Source organism: Pyrus communis, chromosome 6 (assembly GCF_041283825.1).
Source record: "Pyrus communis isolate YQ-2024b chromosome 6, ASM4128382v1, whole genome shotgun sequence".
Lineage (NCBI taxonomy): Eukaryota > Viridiplantae > Streptophyta > Magnoliopsida > Rosales > Rosaceae > Pyrus > Pyrus communis.
Window position 1 is genome coordinate 1,552,555 of NC_142570.1, and position 18,274 is coordinate 1,570,828.

Sequence of the window (18,274 nt, forward strand, 5' to 3'; positions counted from 1 at the left end):
CACGAGCCTTACGAGGCAACAAATTAGTTCACATCACTTAGTAACACATCATTTGGTTTGTAAATTTAGTTTAAAAATTTGGTCTTCCTAGCATTACCCTTTGCAATAAGATCACAAATATATTGATGGACCAATCAATATTTTACCTTTCAAAATCAAATAAAAATGAAGCAAGCCGTCTATCAAAAGCCCAATTGAAAGCCCATAATCTCTACCATTGCTAGCTATACAATGAATGTAATGTTACACTTAGAGAGATAGTACAAATGTTGGCTAGCCCTACTGTCTCTATCATAGAGATAGAGTCCGCCAACGTATATGAGTCTTATTTCTATTAGAGATATGACACAAATAGTTGGTGAAAGTAGTATTTTTGTAAAGAGAATATTTCTACAATCAACAATACCAATCCAAGCGATGGAATGTCAAGCCCTCTTCGGGGCTAAAAAAAAAAACTACAATTACGAAAATAGTTAGCACGTATTAATTTCACTCATCAGTTAGAATCCCCAGTAAGGATCTTCCACCCCAACTTGTAAAGAGCAGCCTTATTAAAATGAAGCACAAGTCTAACACCAAGGTCACCTTTATCTTTAGAGGAATGTCCAAGCGATAGGAGGATGAGTCCTCGAAGAACCCCAGAAAAATCCTGACTCGCCTGCTCAATAGCTTTAGCTGTTCTAGGAGGACACGGAAAGAAGGAAAAATATTATTAGGCATGCTAGAAATAGTTGGCTTTTAAAGTGTAAGCTTGAACCGGTTTACAAAGAGAGTTAGGTACCCTTCCATCCTGCAAGCTTGTGTTGCACTTTGAGAATGAGCTCTTTCGCCTTAAAAGGGTCTTTCCTAAAAAAACGAGTGGCGGATTCAAGAAAAATTGTTTAGGGGGTCAAGTGTAAAAATTTATACACATTTTTCAACAACAAATAGCCATAAAAATTAAATCATAACTCCATCATTCATAATTTATGAATAAATAACATTAAAAACTACAAATGTCCATTACAAGCGACAATTGTTCACGACATGGTTTTGTATTTTGAAAATATCATATTGTAGCTTCTTTATTATTATTATTATTATTATTGAACTTTACTATTATTAATGAATATTCAAATTTTATAAATCTGGAATTTGGTTTGGGATTAGGTAGAAATTAAGATTTTAAAGATTTGGGTTTATATTGTCTAGATTAATTAGAAGCTTAAGTTTTTTTCGAGTGGCTGGGTCCTATTTTTTAAAAGTGTATAAAATGACTTGGTTTTGCTTCAAAGGCACACTTCCAAATGAGTGATGGCACTACTTCAAAGCAAATAGGGTTTGGAAGAGTGGAAGTGGCAGCTATAGACTTATCCACTTTTCTTTAGGAAATTCCTTGGCAGGTTGAGGCAAGTTTAGAAATCCAGAGGTAGAAAAACAGAGGTTGCAACACCAAACTCTGATGTATTATTGGAGGCAAAGGCACGATGCAACCTTCATCCACGCTGTATACAATTCCCTGCCCTGCCACGCGTTGCCCATTCATTGAGGCATTCCATCGAGCAATTGGAGGGCATATCTCAAGGACAACTCTGAACCTCAAAGGGGCAGCACTGTGGTTTTCCATGGAGGTTTGCCAAAGTTAGGAGGGTCAGATGACCCCTCATGCCCCTTAATGGATCCGCCAGTGAAAAAACCACATTATGAAGTCCCAAATTTACCTCTGGAATGGCAATGTCAGATTTGCAAAACCTGTCCAATAGTCACCTTATCATGAGTAGAAACATTGTTTGAAAAATAAGGCGAAGACATATGAAAGTTAATTTGATGTCCAAAAGCAGAAGAAAAGTAATGGCGGACATCTAGCACCTTCATAGCAGCCGAAAAGAGAGTAAACTTTGAGACTCAGTCTAACATCCTTCTTCTTCTTTTTCAAAATCCAATCCAATTGCATAAGTCATCACTCACACAGACAAAGTTGAGAATGAATCTCACATTGATGGGATGAGGAACCTTACATGAGCTTATAAGTAAGTTAAGCTACTCTCCATATTACCAATTGGTTTTATGGTTGAACCTCAAGTTTTTTTCTTGATATCAGAGCACGTTGTCCCACGTGTGGAACGGCCACGCGCGCTCTACGTCACCCCGTTATATTATCCACGTGTTAGGCTTAAAAATTCGCCACACGTGAGGGGGCGCGTTGAGAATGAATTCCACATTGATGGGAGGAGGGACCTTGCATGGGCTTATAAGTAAGTTGAGCTACTCTTCATATTGCTAATTGGTTTTATGGTTAAACCTCAACTTTCTTCAAGAACCACCACCCACTCTTCATATTTCCGACCCCATATCTTCAATTTCATCCCATCGCTTCCCATCTTATCCCATGTCATCCAATGGATCACAGCCTCTCCAAATTTCCCATGCTTTCCTACGTCTTGTCCCGCATCCCTTCTTGAAGTCCCAGGCCTAACAAACCGTCCCACCGCCTCTTTTGACCTTTGTAAAATCTGCATTGACGCTCATCCATTCCGCCATACACTACTACAAAATTACCTATAACTGATGGTCCAAACACCAACAAGAAAACATAATTTTTGTCGGATATTTGGTAAAAATCTGACATAAACTCATGCAATGTTGGATAATAGAACCGACACTAACAATAGCGTCACGAAAAGGCTTTTGATGTCGGTTAGTCCCCTTAATCCACCAAGAAGAAGGAAAGCAATATAAAATAAAAAAGGATAGTAGCGTCAGTTAAAAGTGACATCGAAACTCACGTCGGATATAGGCGACACTAAGTACACAAATACTGTCAGATGGAGCAGACTGATGTTGGTCCCAACCGACACCATCTTACAATTCGATAAATACAATAACCAATATATTGTCGCCCATAAGCGACACCACAAACTATTAATAAAAAAATAAAAAATAAAAATCTGTCTTTGTTTTTAATTAATAATAATTAAAAAAAAGTTTACATGAAATGAGAGCTAGAAGCAGAAGGGGAATTGAAGGAAACGAGTGATACAGGTGACGGGGAAACAAGTGATACAACCGACGGGGAATTGGAGGCCGGTACGAGTATGTTGGGTGTAGCATCCCTTTTTGAGGAAACGAGCGATATAGCCGATGGGGAATTGGAGACCGGCTTTAAGGTCGCGTTTGGTACGCGGGACGGGACGGAACAGAGTGGGACGAGGCGTTCTGTCCCGTGTTTGGTGCGCCTAAAATGAGTGGAACGCGCTGTTCCATGGAACAGATTTTGGATGATTTTCTGTTCCACACCCCCACCCTGGAACGGGTTGTTCCACGTCTGTGGGACAGAAATTTCCAAAATTTTAAGACAAAAATGCCCCTTGTCTTTTTCAAAATTTACATCAAAAATCATATAACAAACCCTAAAAACTATCCCTCTTCTTCTCAGCCGTCGTGTTCCTCCCTCTGCATCTTCCCTTTCCTCCTCATCTTCTTCCCTGTAGCCTCTTCACCTCTGCATCTTCCGTGTAGCAGCTCTGCGAACCTTCCTCCTCATCCTCTTCCGTAGCATCTTCAGCTCTGCATCTCGGTTCCAGGTTCGATCTGTTTTCGTGTAGCTCTCGGTCTCTCTTTCTTCGATTGTTCAAATGTTTTTTATTTGTTCTTTGTTTATGTATTTGTTCTCTGTTTGTGTTTGATATTTTGTATCAACTAGAGTGCAGCAAAATACTAGTTTTTTTTGGCGATTTCTCATCTGGGTCTGGTACATTTTTTTCTTTGGTTTATGTTTCCGCTTTCAATCTGTCTTTCTGGACGGTCAGTTTGGTCAATTTGGTGTTTCTTGGATGCCTTTGTGTTCTTGATTGTTGAGTTGTATGGTTCTGATTTTGTTTCTTGAGTAAATACATATCAATCTGTAATTTGTATTTTGTGAAATGGGAAAAAAAAAAAAAAAAGGGATTTTTGGGCATCAGGGTTTTGGTACTTTGATCTGATTTAGGTTTTCTCCTTTGAGGTGCTTTTCTTGCTTTCTGGGCAACAGGGTTGTTGTTCCTGTGGGTGTTTGCTTGAAAGATAAATCTTTCTCCTTTCTATCTCATAGGAAAGGTAAGCAATTTGGGTTTTGTTGACTTTATCATATTTGTATGGATATTGATTTGAAGTGAGTGAGCTGGTTTTGTTAATGCCTTTAGGTCTTAGTGGATTTCAGGATTTAGCTATTCAAGTTGATGTCGGTTATAAGCATTAAAAGGTTGATGTCGGTTATGCAAGACTTATTTTCAAGCATGATGTTTATAGTAGTGTTTGAACATATAATTACCAAAAGTGAGATGGCAGAGTGCAGCCTGTTTATATTGGAAAAATACAGAGGCTGCTTTGTGCTCCTGGGATTCCGTGTCGACCAAATACTCTAGTTTTGGTATAATCATTGGATATCAAGTCGTAAATGTGTTTGCTAGGTTATAACTCTGATTGTTTCTTGTTAACAGTGAAAGAATAGGGCTCCATTATGTATGTGCAAATGCCTTTTATCTTATTGTCCTGGGCTTTTGGTTTAGGATTTAATTAACAAGTCATGTCATTTAAAGGCATATAAGTTATGGAAAATTAGAAGGGTCTCGCTTGAGCTAAAAATGAAGTGGTATAGAACTGGGTGGAGAGATAGATAAGTAGAATAGGTTGTAAACACAAAAAATTGCAACTCCCTTCCAACACACGCCCACCCCCCAACACACAAATGTCTTTAGACTTGGACGAGGATTAATCCGTGGTGAGCTGACCTAGAAGCATAAAGGGCATCTTGGCTGCATAGGCAGTATCAGGTGTTTTGATATATTTATTTCTTGAAATTGTTTATGGCTAATCAAACTGAAAACCACAATTTTAGCTTGAAGTAATCATGCCTGTAATTGGATTGTAATGACTAATGATTTTTGTCTTTGTGAACATTTCTTTCAAACATATCTTGTTTCCAGAGCTGTATTGATTTATATTTTTGTAAATATAGCAATTGGAGAAAAACAGGCCCAATCTCGTTTGCAGCTTTCCAAACCATTGATCCCCTAACTGACACTCAAACAACCCTTAGAAAGCCAAAACAGTTTCGTGATGTCATGCTCAAATCATCTGAACTATGCCATTGTAGTGGAAGTCTCAAGTCTCAGATTCTTCCAATGATCTGTTTCTCGTTAATCATTTAATGGTAAAATAGATTGGTTGTCTATTGTTTCAAGTGCATTAGGAATCTACGACATTGTAGTGGATAGTTTTATTGCTGGATTACTTGATATTGAAGGAAATTAAACTATTAACCATGAAGGGCTACAAAATTTCTGTTACATTCTAAACAGTTTAGTAAGATTACTCTCTTCCTATTGAATGAACTAGGAAGTAGCGTTTTTTTAGATTCCTCTGGTGCTTTTGGTATTGGATTTTCTGTTTGTGCTTGTCCATCCATGTGCAACTTTTCTATTTATTTAATTGTTTACTCTCAAGTTTTCTTTAGACGGACCTCTGGTTTAACGTTTTATAGTGTTTCCACTTGATAAACAAAACCCTCTCTTACGCTATTGAACCGTCGTTGTTCTTATTTGTTTTAAAGAATTGAACCTTGTGTGTCTAGCATGTGTAGGGTGCACATTTACATACACAAGATAAACATAAGACATGAGGCTGGCTTCTTTTGAATTTCTGGCACCTTGAGACATTGATCTCCTTGGTGGCTGTTAAATCAACACTGCTCTGTTATAGAGCCCTGCATGTGCTTAACATCAGCATTAAGAATTTTAGAAAACTGTGCTCAAGTGAAAAATGTTCGAAAAGTGAAAAAAAAAGAAAGATATATGTTAGAATGATAATGTGAGAGGGGTGATGGATTTTTGTATTTTATAGGGCATGCTTTACTTCATTAGTCTAATGACTTACTTCATTAGTCTAAACCAAACCCTCCAAGTGAACTATTTTGCGTTGTATAGTTTGTTGGCTGACTGAGCTGCATCAGCTGTTGCGTTCCTAGCTTCATGTGCTGTTTCCTATGTGGACTGCATCCACTCTTCTGCCTTAGCCTGCACCAACAACATAAAACATATGGCATTGTATCACATATACAGCATGAGTACGATGATCATCTAATAAATTACGTTCTGCAGCTTAAAGGTGCTCTTGCACCCACGCACTTGTCTTATTTCCCCACTCACTTTATATCCATTTGTCATGAACATTTTCAATAGTCAACGGGTGAGAGAATATGACAGGTGGGTGGAAATAATAGCACCCTGCTTGAATTGAAAACATCAATCTCATACCTGGCCCTGGCCTTGGGATTGGCCTGCATTGAATGGTTGCTGCATGCTGGACATTTTCTCTCAAAAATTTATTAATGAGAATACTTGTGGTTTAAATTTTTTTGTGATTTACACTACAGGGGGTTACAAACACGGACAGGAGGAGAGGAAACATTAGTTTAGATTGTGATTAAAATTTTATTTTTTATATATGTTCTTAGCTAGACTACCTTCTGAGCTTCAGGCCATGGGTCTCCCATACGATCAGGTGTTAAGAATTTCAATGAAGTTAGTGAAAGATACCGATCTGATGGGTATTTGGAGCACCTTGGATGACTCACAGAAACCAGATTTCATTAAAGTGTTTATGGAGAGCCTTTGAGGTTTTAGTATTTGTGGTTTTAGCATGGGGAACTTTATCAACTTCTAAGTGTTTTCATTATTACTTTAGCAAGACATTATTTGTTTTTAAGTCAGGACGAATGTTTGATTTCGGATATTTCATGTTTAAGTTATGCATATTTCATTTTCTTTGTTTAAGTTCTAAATGTTTAAACCCTAAAATGTTTACGATATGCATGATCATTAAACTTATATATTTTTCAACATTTGTCATGTGCTCTTATGTGGTTTGCCTTGTTCCTGCAATGGGGAATATTTAGAGAGGTGTCCTTCTAAACAAGGCCAATTCTAATGTTTGTAGAACCTATTAAGGTGCTTGGGGCTTGTTCCCCCACTCGAGAAATCCTAAACTAGGCCATTGATCTCTTCCAAGATAATATCCAAAAAGGAATGGGAAAAATCTCTTTCAAAACCATCAAGGCCTAGAGCCTTTAAACACCCTATTGGGAACAAATCATCCTTGATCTCGTCATTGCTAATTGGCTTTGTATAATCATTGTTCACCTTCTCTGATATTATTAGGATAACATAGTCAAGGATAGCCCCCCAATCTTGCTAACCCCCAGACATGAACAAGTTGATGAAATGCTCTTCCACTGTCTACCATGTAACATTCGCCTCCTCTATCCATACCCCTTGAATGTTTTGCAATTTTTCAACTGTATTAAATCATCTATTCTATATGGTGGTCTAGTGAAAGAACTTTGAGTTAGAATCCCAACCTGCATCCATTTGATTCGAGACCTAGTTAAAACGTCTTTTCTCTTTCTTTCAATTTGTTAATACACTTTATCAAGGCCTTAGTCTGCTCACCATGTTCCTCCCAATTATCATGGAGGCAACCCAAATAATGCATTAGATGATCAATTTCCTCCCTTCCTCTGTTAAATTTTCTTCTACTCCATTTCATCAAATTTTCACTAGAAGAGTTTAATTCTCGTTGCCATTTCTCCAACCATCCACACCTACTTTGAATACTCCAGCTCTCTTCAACAATTTGTTAACTTTTGTGTATATATTCTTGTATTATTGGGATTCGTAGTTTATTATGATTTTATGTAAATTATTTATTTCCTTAGTGATAGGATTGTAACATCTTATAAATCCATCCTTAACAACAACAACCCACAATTGAAAGGACCAAAATTAGGGACTAAAAATTGAATTGGGGTGTGGGTTTTGCAATTTGCACAATAAAATTTAATGGGTTTGTGGTGAAAATTCGAATGGAGGTGTAGAAAACGGGAAAAATTACAAATTTTAAAGGGGTTTGCATGTGAAACACAACATATACCTGTTAAAATTTGGACCAAGAAAAACAAATAATGGATAATAGTGTTCAAATTTGAACAACTTATTAAAAAAAAAAAAAAAAAAAAAAAAAAAAGAGTCATGTCCCGTTCCGCCCATAAAATTGTACCAAACAACAGCGAAACATGGGTATTTTAGTCATTTTAATCTTTTGGTTCCGTTCTGTCCATGTGCTACCAAACGAAGGACGGAACAACTGTCTTGTTCCGTCCTGCGCGTACCAAACATAACACAGAACATCTGTTCCGTCCCGTCCCGTCTGCGTACCAAACGCTACCTAACTGGCTTGGACACCGACTTCTTCCTCTCTCGCCTTTTCTTCCGCCGGCGCCCTTGGTGGCTTTCGTGGCTTCCATTCTCTCTGACTTTTTGGGGAAATGAAAACTATTCGTTTACGAGGGAAAACAAATTGTTGGGAACTGAGATGAGCTCGGATTTCAATTTTGGTCTGGAGTGTTTTGGTGCGTGGTGTTTTATAGTGGGGTTTGCCATGTTGGCGATCCAAGTGCTTTTGGGGTGGCCAGTTGGATTGGTTTCAAATAAGGGAATGGTTCTTATTTTTTTATGACGATGAACGGCTGTGAGTTAATGACATGCTAGCAATCCAAGTCCTTTTGTGGTGACTCGTTGGAGCACTGGATAAAGAACACCAACATGTCATACCGTCGTACCGAGCTTTAAAATATTTAAAAATAATTATTAGTGTCAGCTACAAGCGACATCGGGTTTTAAAATATATAAAAATAATTATTAGTGTCGGGTAGAAGCAACACGATTTTTTTTAACCGACACTGACTTTATGTCGGTTGAAAATGACACAGTTTTCTTTTTATACAACACCACCATTTAAAAAGATTAAAAACTATGTTGATTAGAAGCAACATTAACAATCTATGTCGGTTATAAGCGACATAGACAGTTTATGTCGGTTATACCCGACAGTAATTCCGACACCATGTAAAGAGGGTGTCGGAAATGTCTTATCCGCCAGTATATTATATAAAACCGATACCAACCACCGACACAATAAGCCACTTTTGTAGTAGTGAGACCCCCATCCTTAACCCAGATGCCCCACCTCTCTGACCCCAAAGTCCTCTCTGCCATTCAACACGCTGTCTCTGATGTCACCCAAATCCGTTCCATCCTTAAAACCCTTGGCGACCAACCTGATCATGAGCTCATCCACACAACCCTCTCGAACAACCCTAATCCCCAATATGTAGAAAACTCCTACTTCTAATTTTATTTTTAACATTTGAATGTCAATTCGATCTGGCTTCCTACTACCACCACCATCATCTAGACATTTACTCCTCTAATTTGATGAACAGGATATAATTTGTTCAAGTTCAACTATTTGGAGTAGGTTTTTGGCGGCTCTCTAATTTCGGTGAATGTGGATGTGAATTTATCTTGATCTCGAGGTGTGGGATTATGGGTAGATACTTGGTAGTTAGTTTTGGGCAAGGGGAAGCACGACGTGAGCGTGGTGGTTCAGGTGAGGAGGACAGAGGTCAACTGTGCAGAAAATTATTTTCTTTTTAAATTATTTATTTTATAATTTTATTTTTTATCTACATGGCAAAATTGACTACCATATCAGCAAAAATATGGATTTTGCATTTGCCACATTATCACTTAATGGCTAATTTGACGAATTGATTATTGGAGGTCTAACATTGTAACAAATTCGTAAGTTGAAATATGACATTGTAATATTTAAAAAATAAAATATGAGTTTGTTATATGACTCAAAGTTGAGGTGGTAAAATGTAATTTATCATTTGTTTTTTAATCTATATAGACAAATTTGACTTTCACGTGAGTAAAAATATAGGCCCTACATTTGTCATGTCATCATTTAAAGGTCAAATCGACAATTTGGCTAACAGATATATGAAAATGAAATAATATGTAAGTATGTGAGATTAAAATGTTTTAAAGATGACGAATAAGTTGCAATTGCACCCATATAGAAAGAGTTAAAATGTAATTTACTCTAATTTCTTTGGCCATGTGGATTATTCAATCCAATTTGTGGCACCAAACGATTTTTTTCCCCCCTTCAAAGAATTATGCAAAATATTGGACTTTTCGTGGGTTATATTCAGGAATGTATTTACTATTGGGCTATCCAAGATTTGGGGTTTTTTTTTTCAAGCTTATCAAGCAAAGATACGAAGTTGTAGTTAAAATCTCAATCCATTGTAAACTAATTAATTAATACAAATCATAGTTTAGTGCTTCATAATCTGGTGATTTGATTCGTGCTTGATCAAGTAATCAACCGCTGATTGGATCGACAAACATGCATGCAGAAATCTTAATGGCAAAGTTAATTAAAGACGAGAAGAAACAACCAAGAAGATTTCCAAAAGAGAAGCTCCAAAATCCAATTGACAACACCTCCCATAATTCATAGCTTTATGAAAAGGTTCTTTATATATTATAGGAGGCAAAGAATACTAATACCTTCAAGCCTCCACTAATTATCTGACCAAAACCTTGTACAGAAACTTATGTCATGTCATTTTTTCCCTCTAATTATCTACTTTAAGTTATTTATTTTTATTTCAGCTTCTTTTTATTTGAAAATAATATTATCTTATATCTTCTTTTAAAAAGTGGCATGCATACATGTCTACCAATGCGTGTGGCTTGGTTTTGGTCTCTTCTTTTTATTTTTGTTTCTAATTATATACTTATATTTATTTATTTGGATATAGCATAGGCCCCTTTCTTGCAGAACAGGATTTTCTACTTTAATTCTAGCAATAAAAAGAAACAGGAAAAGGAGTTCTTTTACTTCAAATACAAACTAAAATACAAGGTTTATGTTCTTTTAATACAAAGATACTGCATTAGAAATGATTCTCACGATTTGTTTCACACAATGTGAGCGCATGCAAAAGAACTATTTTCATAAGCAATTTAATCAAGACTGTGCAATATCTTTTACCTAAAAAAAAAAAAAGAAGAGGAAGAAGAAGTTAGTGAAATATTTAAAATAATTGTTGGTGGTAGTGAGAAACCTTTAAGGAATCAAATTATAGAAAATTATCTCTTACCTATATTAATGTCAGTTGCAACAGTTAAGTTTAAAAGTTTTTTTTCTTCAAAATAGTTTATACGTGTTCCTTTATTATAAAATAGACGATTTAAGTGGCTTATTTATAAATATCAAATTAATAATACGAAACATATATAAGGTAAAGTTGGCACTTGCAATATTGGAGGACACGAAACATTTCTTGGGGAAAAAACTATTTCGACCAACAAGGAAGAGAGTATTTATGAAAGCAAACCAAAGCACACGCTTTAACTTTTTTTCAAGGAGTAATACTCCCACTTTGCCATTGTGCTTTGTGAAGGAGAGACACTAGAGGCTCCATGCAAACTCATTTTTCGGAGAAGAAAATGCCATGTTCAGCTGAGGAAGCACTAGTTAGGCTCTTCTACAACACCTCCTCCGCCTTCCACCTCCTCCTCCTCTTCCTCTACCTCTCCTCCATTTTTCTTTTCAAACTCTTCTACTTTGTTGGTAGCAACCCTATTTTCCCAAGGTCTTAATATATCCTTATGTTTTAAGTTCTTAACTGCATGCTCAGTTTTGTGTTTTACTTCTTTAATTTACTTAATCTTTACCCTTTTGTATGCATTTATTTGTTGGATTGCAGAAGCCAGAATGGATACGAAGACTACGTGTTTTCGGACGAAGAAGAAGAAGAGGAGGAGGAGGAGGAGGAGGAGGAGGAAGAAGAAGAAGACGAACAAAGGCAGTTTCATGTTCCTGGTCACCAATACTGCAGTACCATAAATGATCATGATCTGGTGGCTGACATCATTCACGGCGGCGAATCACTGATGTTTTTGCCTAACAATAACCTTCAGCATCATCATCAAAAATGTTTTTCGGAAGACCAATTCATTAGCGCACGGGAGAGCTTAATAATTGAAGACCGCCCGCATGAATCTTTGCATGAGTCACCACAAGGTTTAGAATCTGAACATGACGATCAAGGTGCGGAGGAAATCCCCGTGAAAGATACAGTTTCAGTTCTCAATTCTGTTGCGAAGGATCGTGTGTGGCCCACATCTCCGATAACTATAGAGCTACATAAAAGTGACAAAAATGGTGACGGTATGTCGCATTATTTCAAGCACTAAAGTTTGTTACACTTAGCTAGCTAGTCACATGATGTACTTCTAATACTTGTACTATTTGCAGCCTGACATTTGCTTATGTTATTTGATCATACAGGTAATTGTGATGAACATAATACTGAAATCAATAGGGCAGATCAGACGCATTTATCCAGTGACGAAAATTTTGTGGTTTTCGGGGCATATCAATTGAAGAACAAGAAGTTCCAAGTTCAAGACAATAAAGAGGATGAAATTTTTGGCGACTCAACTGTTGGATCAACTTCTAAGAGCTCTTCTGAATGGAGAAGCTCAATTAATTGCAGGGATTCTGCCACTGAAGATCCCTTTTCTTCCTCATCCCGGCGAAGCTGCCCCAAATGGGAGTCTTACACAGTCTTCCAAAAGTATGATGAAGAAATGATGTTCCTAGACAGAATTATGAAACAGGTAATTTAATTTTATTTATTTTTTATTATCTAGCTATATTTTCTTCCTTTTTGTAATGATTTCTTTTATTAATATCTTAAGCTGACATTATATATGCTATATTTTTGTTTTTAGAATCACTTAAGTCTATTCAAGTTTGTCCAAGATCAATTTCGGAAAGGATTGTTCATAGAATCTCTACGGCAACAAAAAGGCTGCCTGATGTACGTCACAACCCTTATCATGAGCTGGAGGCTGCTTATGTTGCACAAATTTGCTTAACATGGGAAGCACTTAATTGGAACTACAAGAATTTTGAGCAAAAAAGGGCATCACGAAGTGAGTTTGATCCCGGCGTTCCTGGCGAATTAGCACAGAAATTTCAGCAATTTCAAGTGCTTCTACAAAGATATGTAGAGAATGAGCCTTATGAGCAAGGCAGGAGGCCAGAGATTTATGCTAGGATGAGGCTTTTGGCACCAAAGTTACTTCAAGTGCCAGAATATCGAGGTACATCTGCAGAAGAATTGTACTTTAACTTCTTTTAATTCATACCCTTTTTCTTTAACAATTTGAATGTTACATGATAGAATTTTTTAAATTGTATCAAAGAATGCAAGAGGTCTAGGGATCAAACAAAGTTAATTAACTAATGTATGAATCTTATGCCATAAATTTCAGAAGACGATGACCATCAAAAGGATGAAGGTTTTGGCTCAAAAATTTCGTCAGCTGCATTTTTAATGATAATGGAAGACGGAATCCGAACGTTCATGAATTTTCTCAAGACTGATAAGGAAAAACCCTGCCAGAAATTAGTATCCTTGTTCAAAAGAAAACGAAAAGGTTCAGTTGATCCCACTCTTCTCCATCTGATGAAGAAAGTTAATCAAAAGGTAAGTTCATATATATATGTATTATGTCAATTGCTTAATTATGTTGCGTTATCATTTATTTTTTACTATACCAAATTATTATCCATAACGGAAGTCCATCTTTATTAAAGAACTGATTGTCGATATGTTATTAGTAATGTCAAGTTACTAATATCACTGTTGTAACAAAGTGTACAAACATGTGATTGATACATTCTTGACAATATCAATGCGCGTCCATTCTTTAAGTTAAAGAACATACGTCATGTATAAACATTTTCCGGATATAATCCTACTTCTCCCAATTTCATGAGCAGAAGAAGATGAAAATCAAAGATCTTCGACGTTCCCACAAATGCCTGAGAAAGCGAAGGTTGAAGGTGGAGGAAGAGATGGAGATACTGATGGGTCTGATTGACCTAAAACTGGTATCTAGGGTTTTGAGAATGACCGACCTAAATGCAGAACAATTGCATTGGTGCGAAGCAAAGATGAGCAAAGTGCGAGTTCTGGATGGGAGAAAATACCAAAGAGATTCCTCCCCACTTTTCTTCCCAGCACAATGACCCACGTACCACCATTGTGTTGCTTTGATGACTAGACATCGTGACATGAATGTTCATGCGTGACTTCACAGAGAATGAATGAATATCCTACCCAGGTACCCTTTTGTAAAAACCATTATAATATATAATATTATATTACTGAGGTAGGGCCTATAACTACATATCAAATAAACCACATGAAGGTGACATGGATTTTGGAGTTTTCGAATCCATGAAATAATGTTTAGAGAGAGAGAGAGAGAGAGAACAAAGCAAGGAACATCAAGAGAGAGAGACAAGAGTTACTTTAGCTTTAGCTTTTTTTTAAAAAAAAATTAGGGTTTATCTACAAGCTGGGATATGAGCTGAATCAAAAGAGGAGAAGACTAAAGAGGAAGAATAATAAGGCTGCTTCAAACACATGTGCAGATGCAGTGGAATAAAAAGGTAGCACATGGTACACTCAAGGGATTAGGGTTATATCATATATATGTGGTTAATTTAGGGTTTAGGACCCACTTAGGTGGGCAATGAAAAAAGAAATAAAGTCTGATATATCACCATTTTTAAAGATTTCTGTATCTGGAGGGTGGGTCGACAATGAGATTGCATGACTTTTTTAAAGGTGATGACCTATTGACTATTATAGTTGGGAAATCATGGTGATTGGAAAGGAAATATATTAATTTTGTACTCAGTTATTGCATGGGTTTTTGAAACTGTCACATAATTTCAAATGTCAAATGTCACATATCATTTGCTGAAAATTGTATAGTGCCTTGTAGATTTTAATTATTGTATACTTAATTGATCATTAACTATTCAAAATTCTATGGTATAGAATATTTTAGATAATATAAGAAAATTTCATCATTGCACCGTCAAAACATTAATGTGTTCCTTAATCAATTACAATCAAAACTACTGGGGTTACCTAGTTAGTCTTGTGCACATGACGTCATTTGTAACTGTTATTTAATTGTAATTCATACGCAACAATAATCTAATTGTAAATTTGTGCCATCAACCCTATCACTCTCCTTAATCTATCATATAAAGAGAAATACTAAGGAGACTCTCTTAAAAATGAGACTTTCCATGTGCTGCACCCCCCCCCCCCGGCCCCAAGTTTTTTTGTTATAATGTTAACAAAAGAATTGACGTTAAACTGTGAAGTGACGGAGTCCCACTTTAAGAGAGTCAGTAACATTTCTCATCATATAAATATAATCAATAATTCTTTTGTTTGCTAATTAACAGTCTAATATATACTAAGGTTGGGAATTCCAATCCCTCCATATGGCTCGTATCATTTACGCATATATTTCAGAAGATTGAAATAATAAAAATAACAACAAAAGGTTGAGAAACGAGTTACTAGTCTATTGGTTGCCAATGTCGTCGCCGGCCACACCATCTTCCTCTCAGTCTTCTAAAACACAGAAGTAAAACTTGGGCAGAAGATCAAGTTCAAACGCGAGACCTATAACCCATGGCCTGTCAGGCCCTTAATCTAGTTTAGTGGGCCGGTCTTAAGCCTACCCAAGACATTGTACGGGCCTATCAGGCCCTTAAATAATTATGAAAATACTGACCAAATTATTATTATTATTATTTTTCATCAGAAAGTTATTTTTTGTTAATACAAGCTATTCATTTCACTAACTAGTTACTAGCCTCCTTCACGCCCATGTTAATTGGCCTTTGTTTTAAATTAAAAATTAAGTTTTATTCCTGCTTTAGATCTAATTATATATTTTAATAAAAAAATTCAGAAACAGAGAAAGAATAATTAACCACCCACCAATTAAAGTGAGGCCATTGAATGGATATTGAAAACTTTACCTTTTTTGCCTTTTCACTTTATATATGTAGATATACATTAAGGAGAGCGCAGAGATTTGTATATTACTACACTAATAGTTAGTTGTTCTAAAGGAATAGGGGAAGTGAATTCCGCACAATTCTTTTATCACACGTAGTTGCACACTATTGTATTATTCTGGTCATTCAATTGAAATATATGAAGAATTGATGATCAGAATAAACATCGACATGCAAAAGAAAAAAATATATATGGAAATTACTTCTCAATATAAATAGCAAGTTAGTGAGCACTTCACTATCTATTATCTTTTGAGTCATGCGATATTGTTAATAAGTTAGATGTTAGATTAGCTACCGACAGAGTTTGAATCCACACCGTCATGCAATGACACAACACATTTCCACCACTGTAGTAAAAGGCCACTTGCACACTATCTATTATCTAATAGTGCACAAAAGGAAACAAAATCGTTTTAATATACGGTATAATCGGATATACACTATATGATTCTACCGTTGAGAATGAGTGGTGAATGAACCGTATACACATATGATAGGACGAATTAAAATTGGTTGGTAATGGACCTAATGGTAGGGGCCATATATATGTGTGTATTAATCTCCATGAATTCCATTGGATTGGAAATTTGGACTATGGCCACCAAAATTTAATACAGGTATATGATATACAACGACATTTTATACTTGTAATTAAAATATTATTTCAAATTTGATATTCACAAGAGTTGGCTTTAAGATTGGAAGTTTTAACGAAACACTCCCGGTACTATTCACTTTTAACGAAAAATGACATTTTTACCTTTCCTGCTACTATTCACTTGGGAGCATTTTTGCTCACCATAATAACTATGATGTATGTTCACCATACACCTAATCAATTGACATGTGTCATTTCACCTAACTCTAATTAACTTTCACATTAAATGTTAGTTTTTCAATTTTGAAAAAAATTAACCAAGATTAAGTAAAATGACACGTGTCAATTGATTAGATGTATGGTGAGCATGCACCATAGTTTATGGTGGTGAGCAAAAATGCTCCCCTATTTGTCATTTTTCATTAAAACTAAAGTTTTTGAGGACTTTTCATTAGCTTTCCTTTTAAAATTTCTCACTTATAAGAAATTTTCATGATATTAATGAGTTCGTCATTCATCAGAGTTGATTGAACAACTAAACTTTTCCCTCAAATAGAACAACATACACAGATCATTCATGAAAGTTGATTCTACAACTAAACCTTTCTTCCAAAAAGAACAACATATATAGCACAGCTACACAATTACATAACATTCCGTACAAAGAAAACAATACCATATAAACAAAAATTACATATATTTTATATTATTAACACAAGATGTCAACGATAACAATATATATGTGCCAAGTAAATGTAAGTTTTTCTCCCAACTCTGTGATAACAATATATATGTGCCAAGTAAATGTAAGTTTTTCTTCCAACTCTGTTACCAATGTGAACATCCCGCAGTGGCATGCGGAGGAATCGAACAGAAAAGGAAAGGGAACGGAGTTGTGGTTCCCACTTCCATTCTGTGTTTACGAACATGTCTGTCCTTCCCTGCTTTCCACATTGGATCCGAATTATTGAAGCTCCTTTGCAATTAGCCTTTTCTTTAATTAACGATCATCTGCCATGTTTTTTTCATGCCCTCTCTTTTATCTTCAAAATTTGACATGCTTCTTAATCTTTGGCTATAGTTTTTAAACGAGAATTTTAACGAAAAATTTTCAGTACTGTTTATTTTAACGAAGAATCACATTTTTACACTAAAAAGTTAATCTTGGTACTATTCACTTTACCCTTTATTTTATCATTATCGTTAAAACTCAAAATTTTCAAATTTTTTTCATTAGTTTTCCCTTTTGAAATTCTAGTTTGGCAAAGTACGAACACATACTCATACCACGTTCGTTTAATTTGTGGCACGTTCATGACTCATCAACTTGCATTCGGCCTATTGGGTGTAGCAACACTTTAAGAAAAAAAATGTGATTTTGAAAATCTGATCATGTCATTGTTATAACATATTTTATAAGGTAAATTACACAAAACTGCCTCAATTATTTGGTCAGTCACAGTTTCATGCCTCATTTTTTAAAAAATGTCAATTTCATACCTTCTATTAGTTTGTCTGTCAAATTGACCGTTAAATGCTGACGTGGCTTGAGGGGGGCCCACTTTCTATTAAAAAATTAATTAAATATGAAAAACTAAAAATAAAATCATTTAATAATTTTTTAAATGGGTTTGTAGGGGTGGGTCCCCCATTAAAAAAATTATTAAATTAAATTATTTTTTTAGTTTTAATATTTAATTAATTTTTTTAATAAAAAGGGGCCTGCCTCAAGGCATGCAGCATTTAACGATCAATTTGACAGACAAACTAACGGAAGGTATGAACTTATAATAAATTCGTAAGATGAGGTATGACATTGACATTTTTTAA

General features: G+C 35.7%; 1 protein-coding gene across 1 annotated transcript; it reads left to right on the forward strand.

Moving 5' to 3' along the window:
- Window positions 1-11,229: 11,229 nt before the first annotated feature.
- On the forward strand, window positions 11,230-14,726 carry LOC137711620 (uncharacterized). The gene is made up of 6 exons (XM_088695322.1): window positions 11,230-11,530; window positions 11,645-12,108; window positions 12,229-12,564; window positions 12,663-13,049; window positions 13,221-13,435; window positions 13,732-14,726. Exons 1-6 carry the CDS (start codon window positions 11,358-11,360, stop codon window positions 13,978-13,980), a joined length of 1,824 nt encoding a protein of 607 aa, XP_088551448.1. The 5' UTR covers window positions 11,230-11,357; the 3' UTR covers window positions 13,981-14,726.
- The last annotated feature ends 3,548 nt before the right edge of the window (window positions 14,727-18,274 follow it).

Coding starts and splice junctions, on each gene's coding strand:
- LOC137711620 (XM_088695322.1), top strand. CDS start 11,358: ATGCAAACTCATTTTTCGGAGAAGAAAATGCCATGTTCAGCTGAGGAA. Junction 12,565..12,662: donor CAGAATTATGAAACAGGTAA/TTTAATTTTATT, acceptor TATATGCTATAT/TTTTGTTTTTAGAATCACTT. Junction 13,050..13,220: donor TCAAGTGCCAGAATATCGAG/GTACATCTGCAG, acceptor CATAAATTTCAG/AAGACGATGACCATCAAAAG.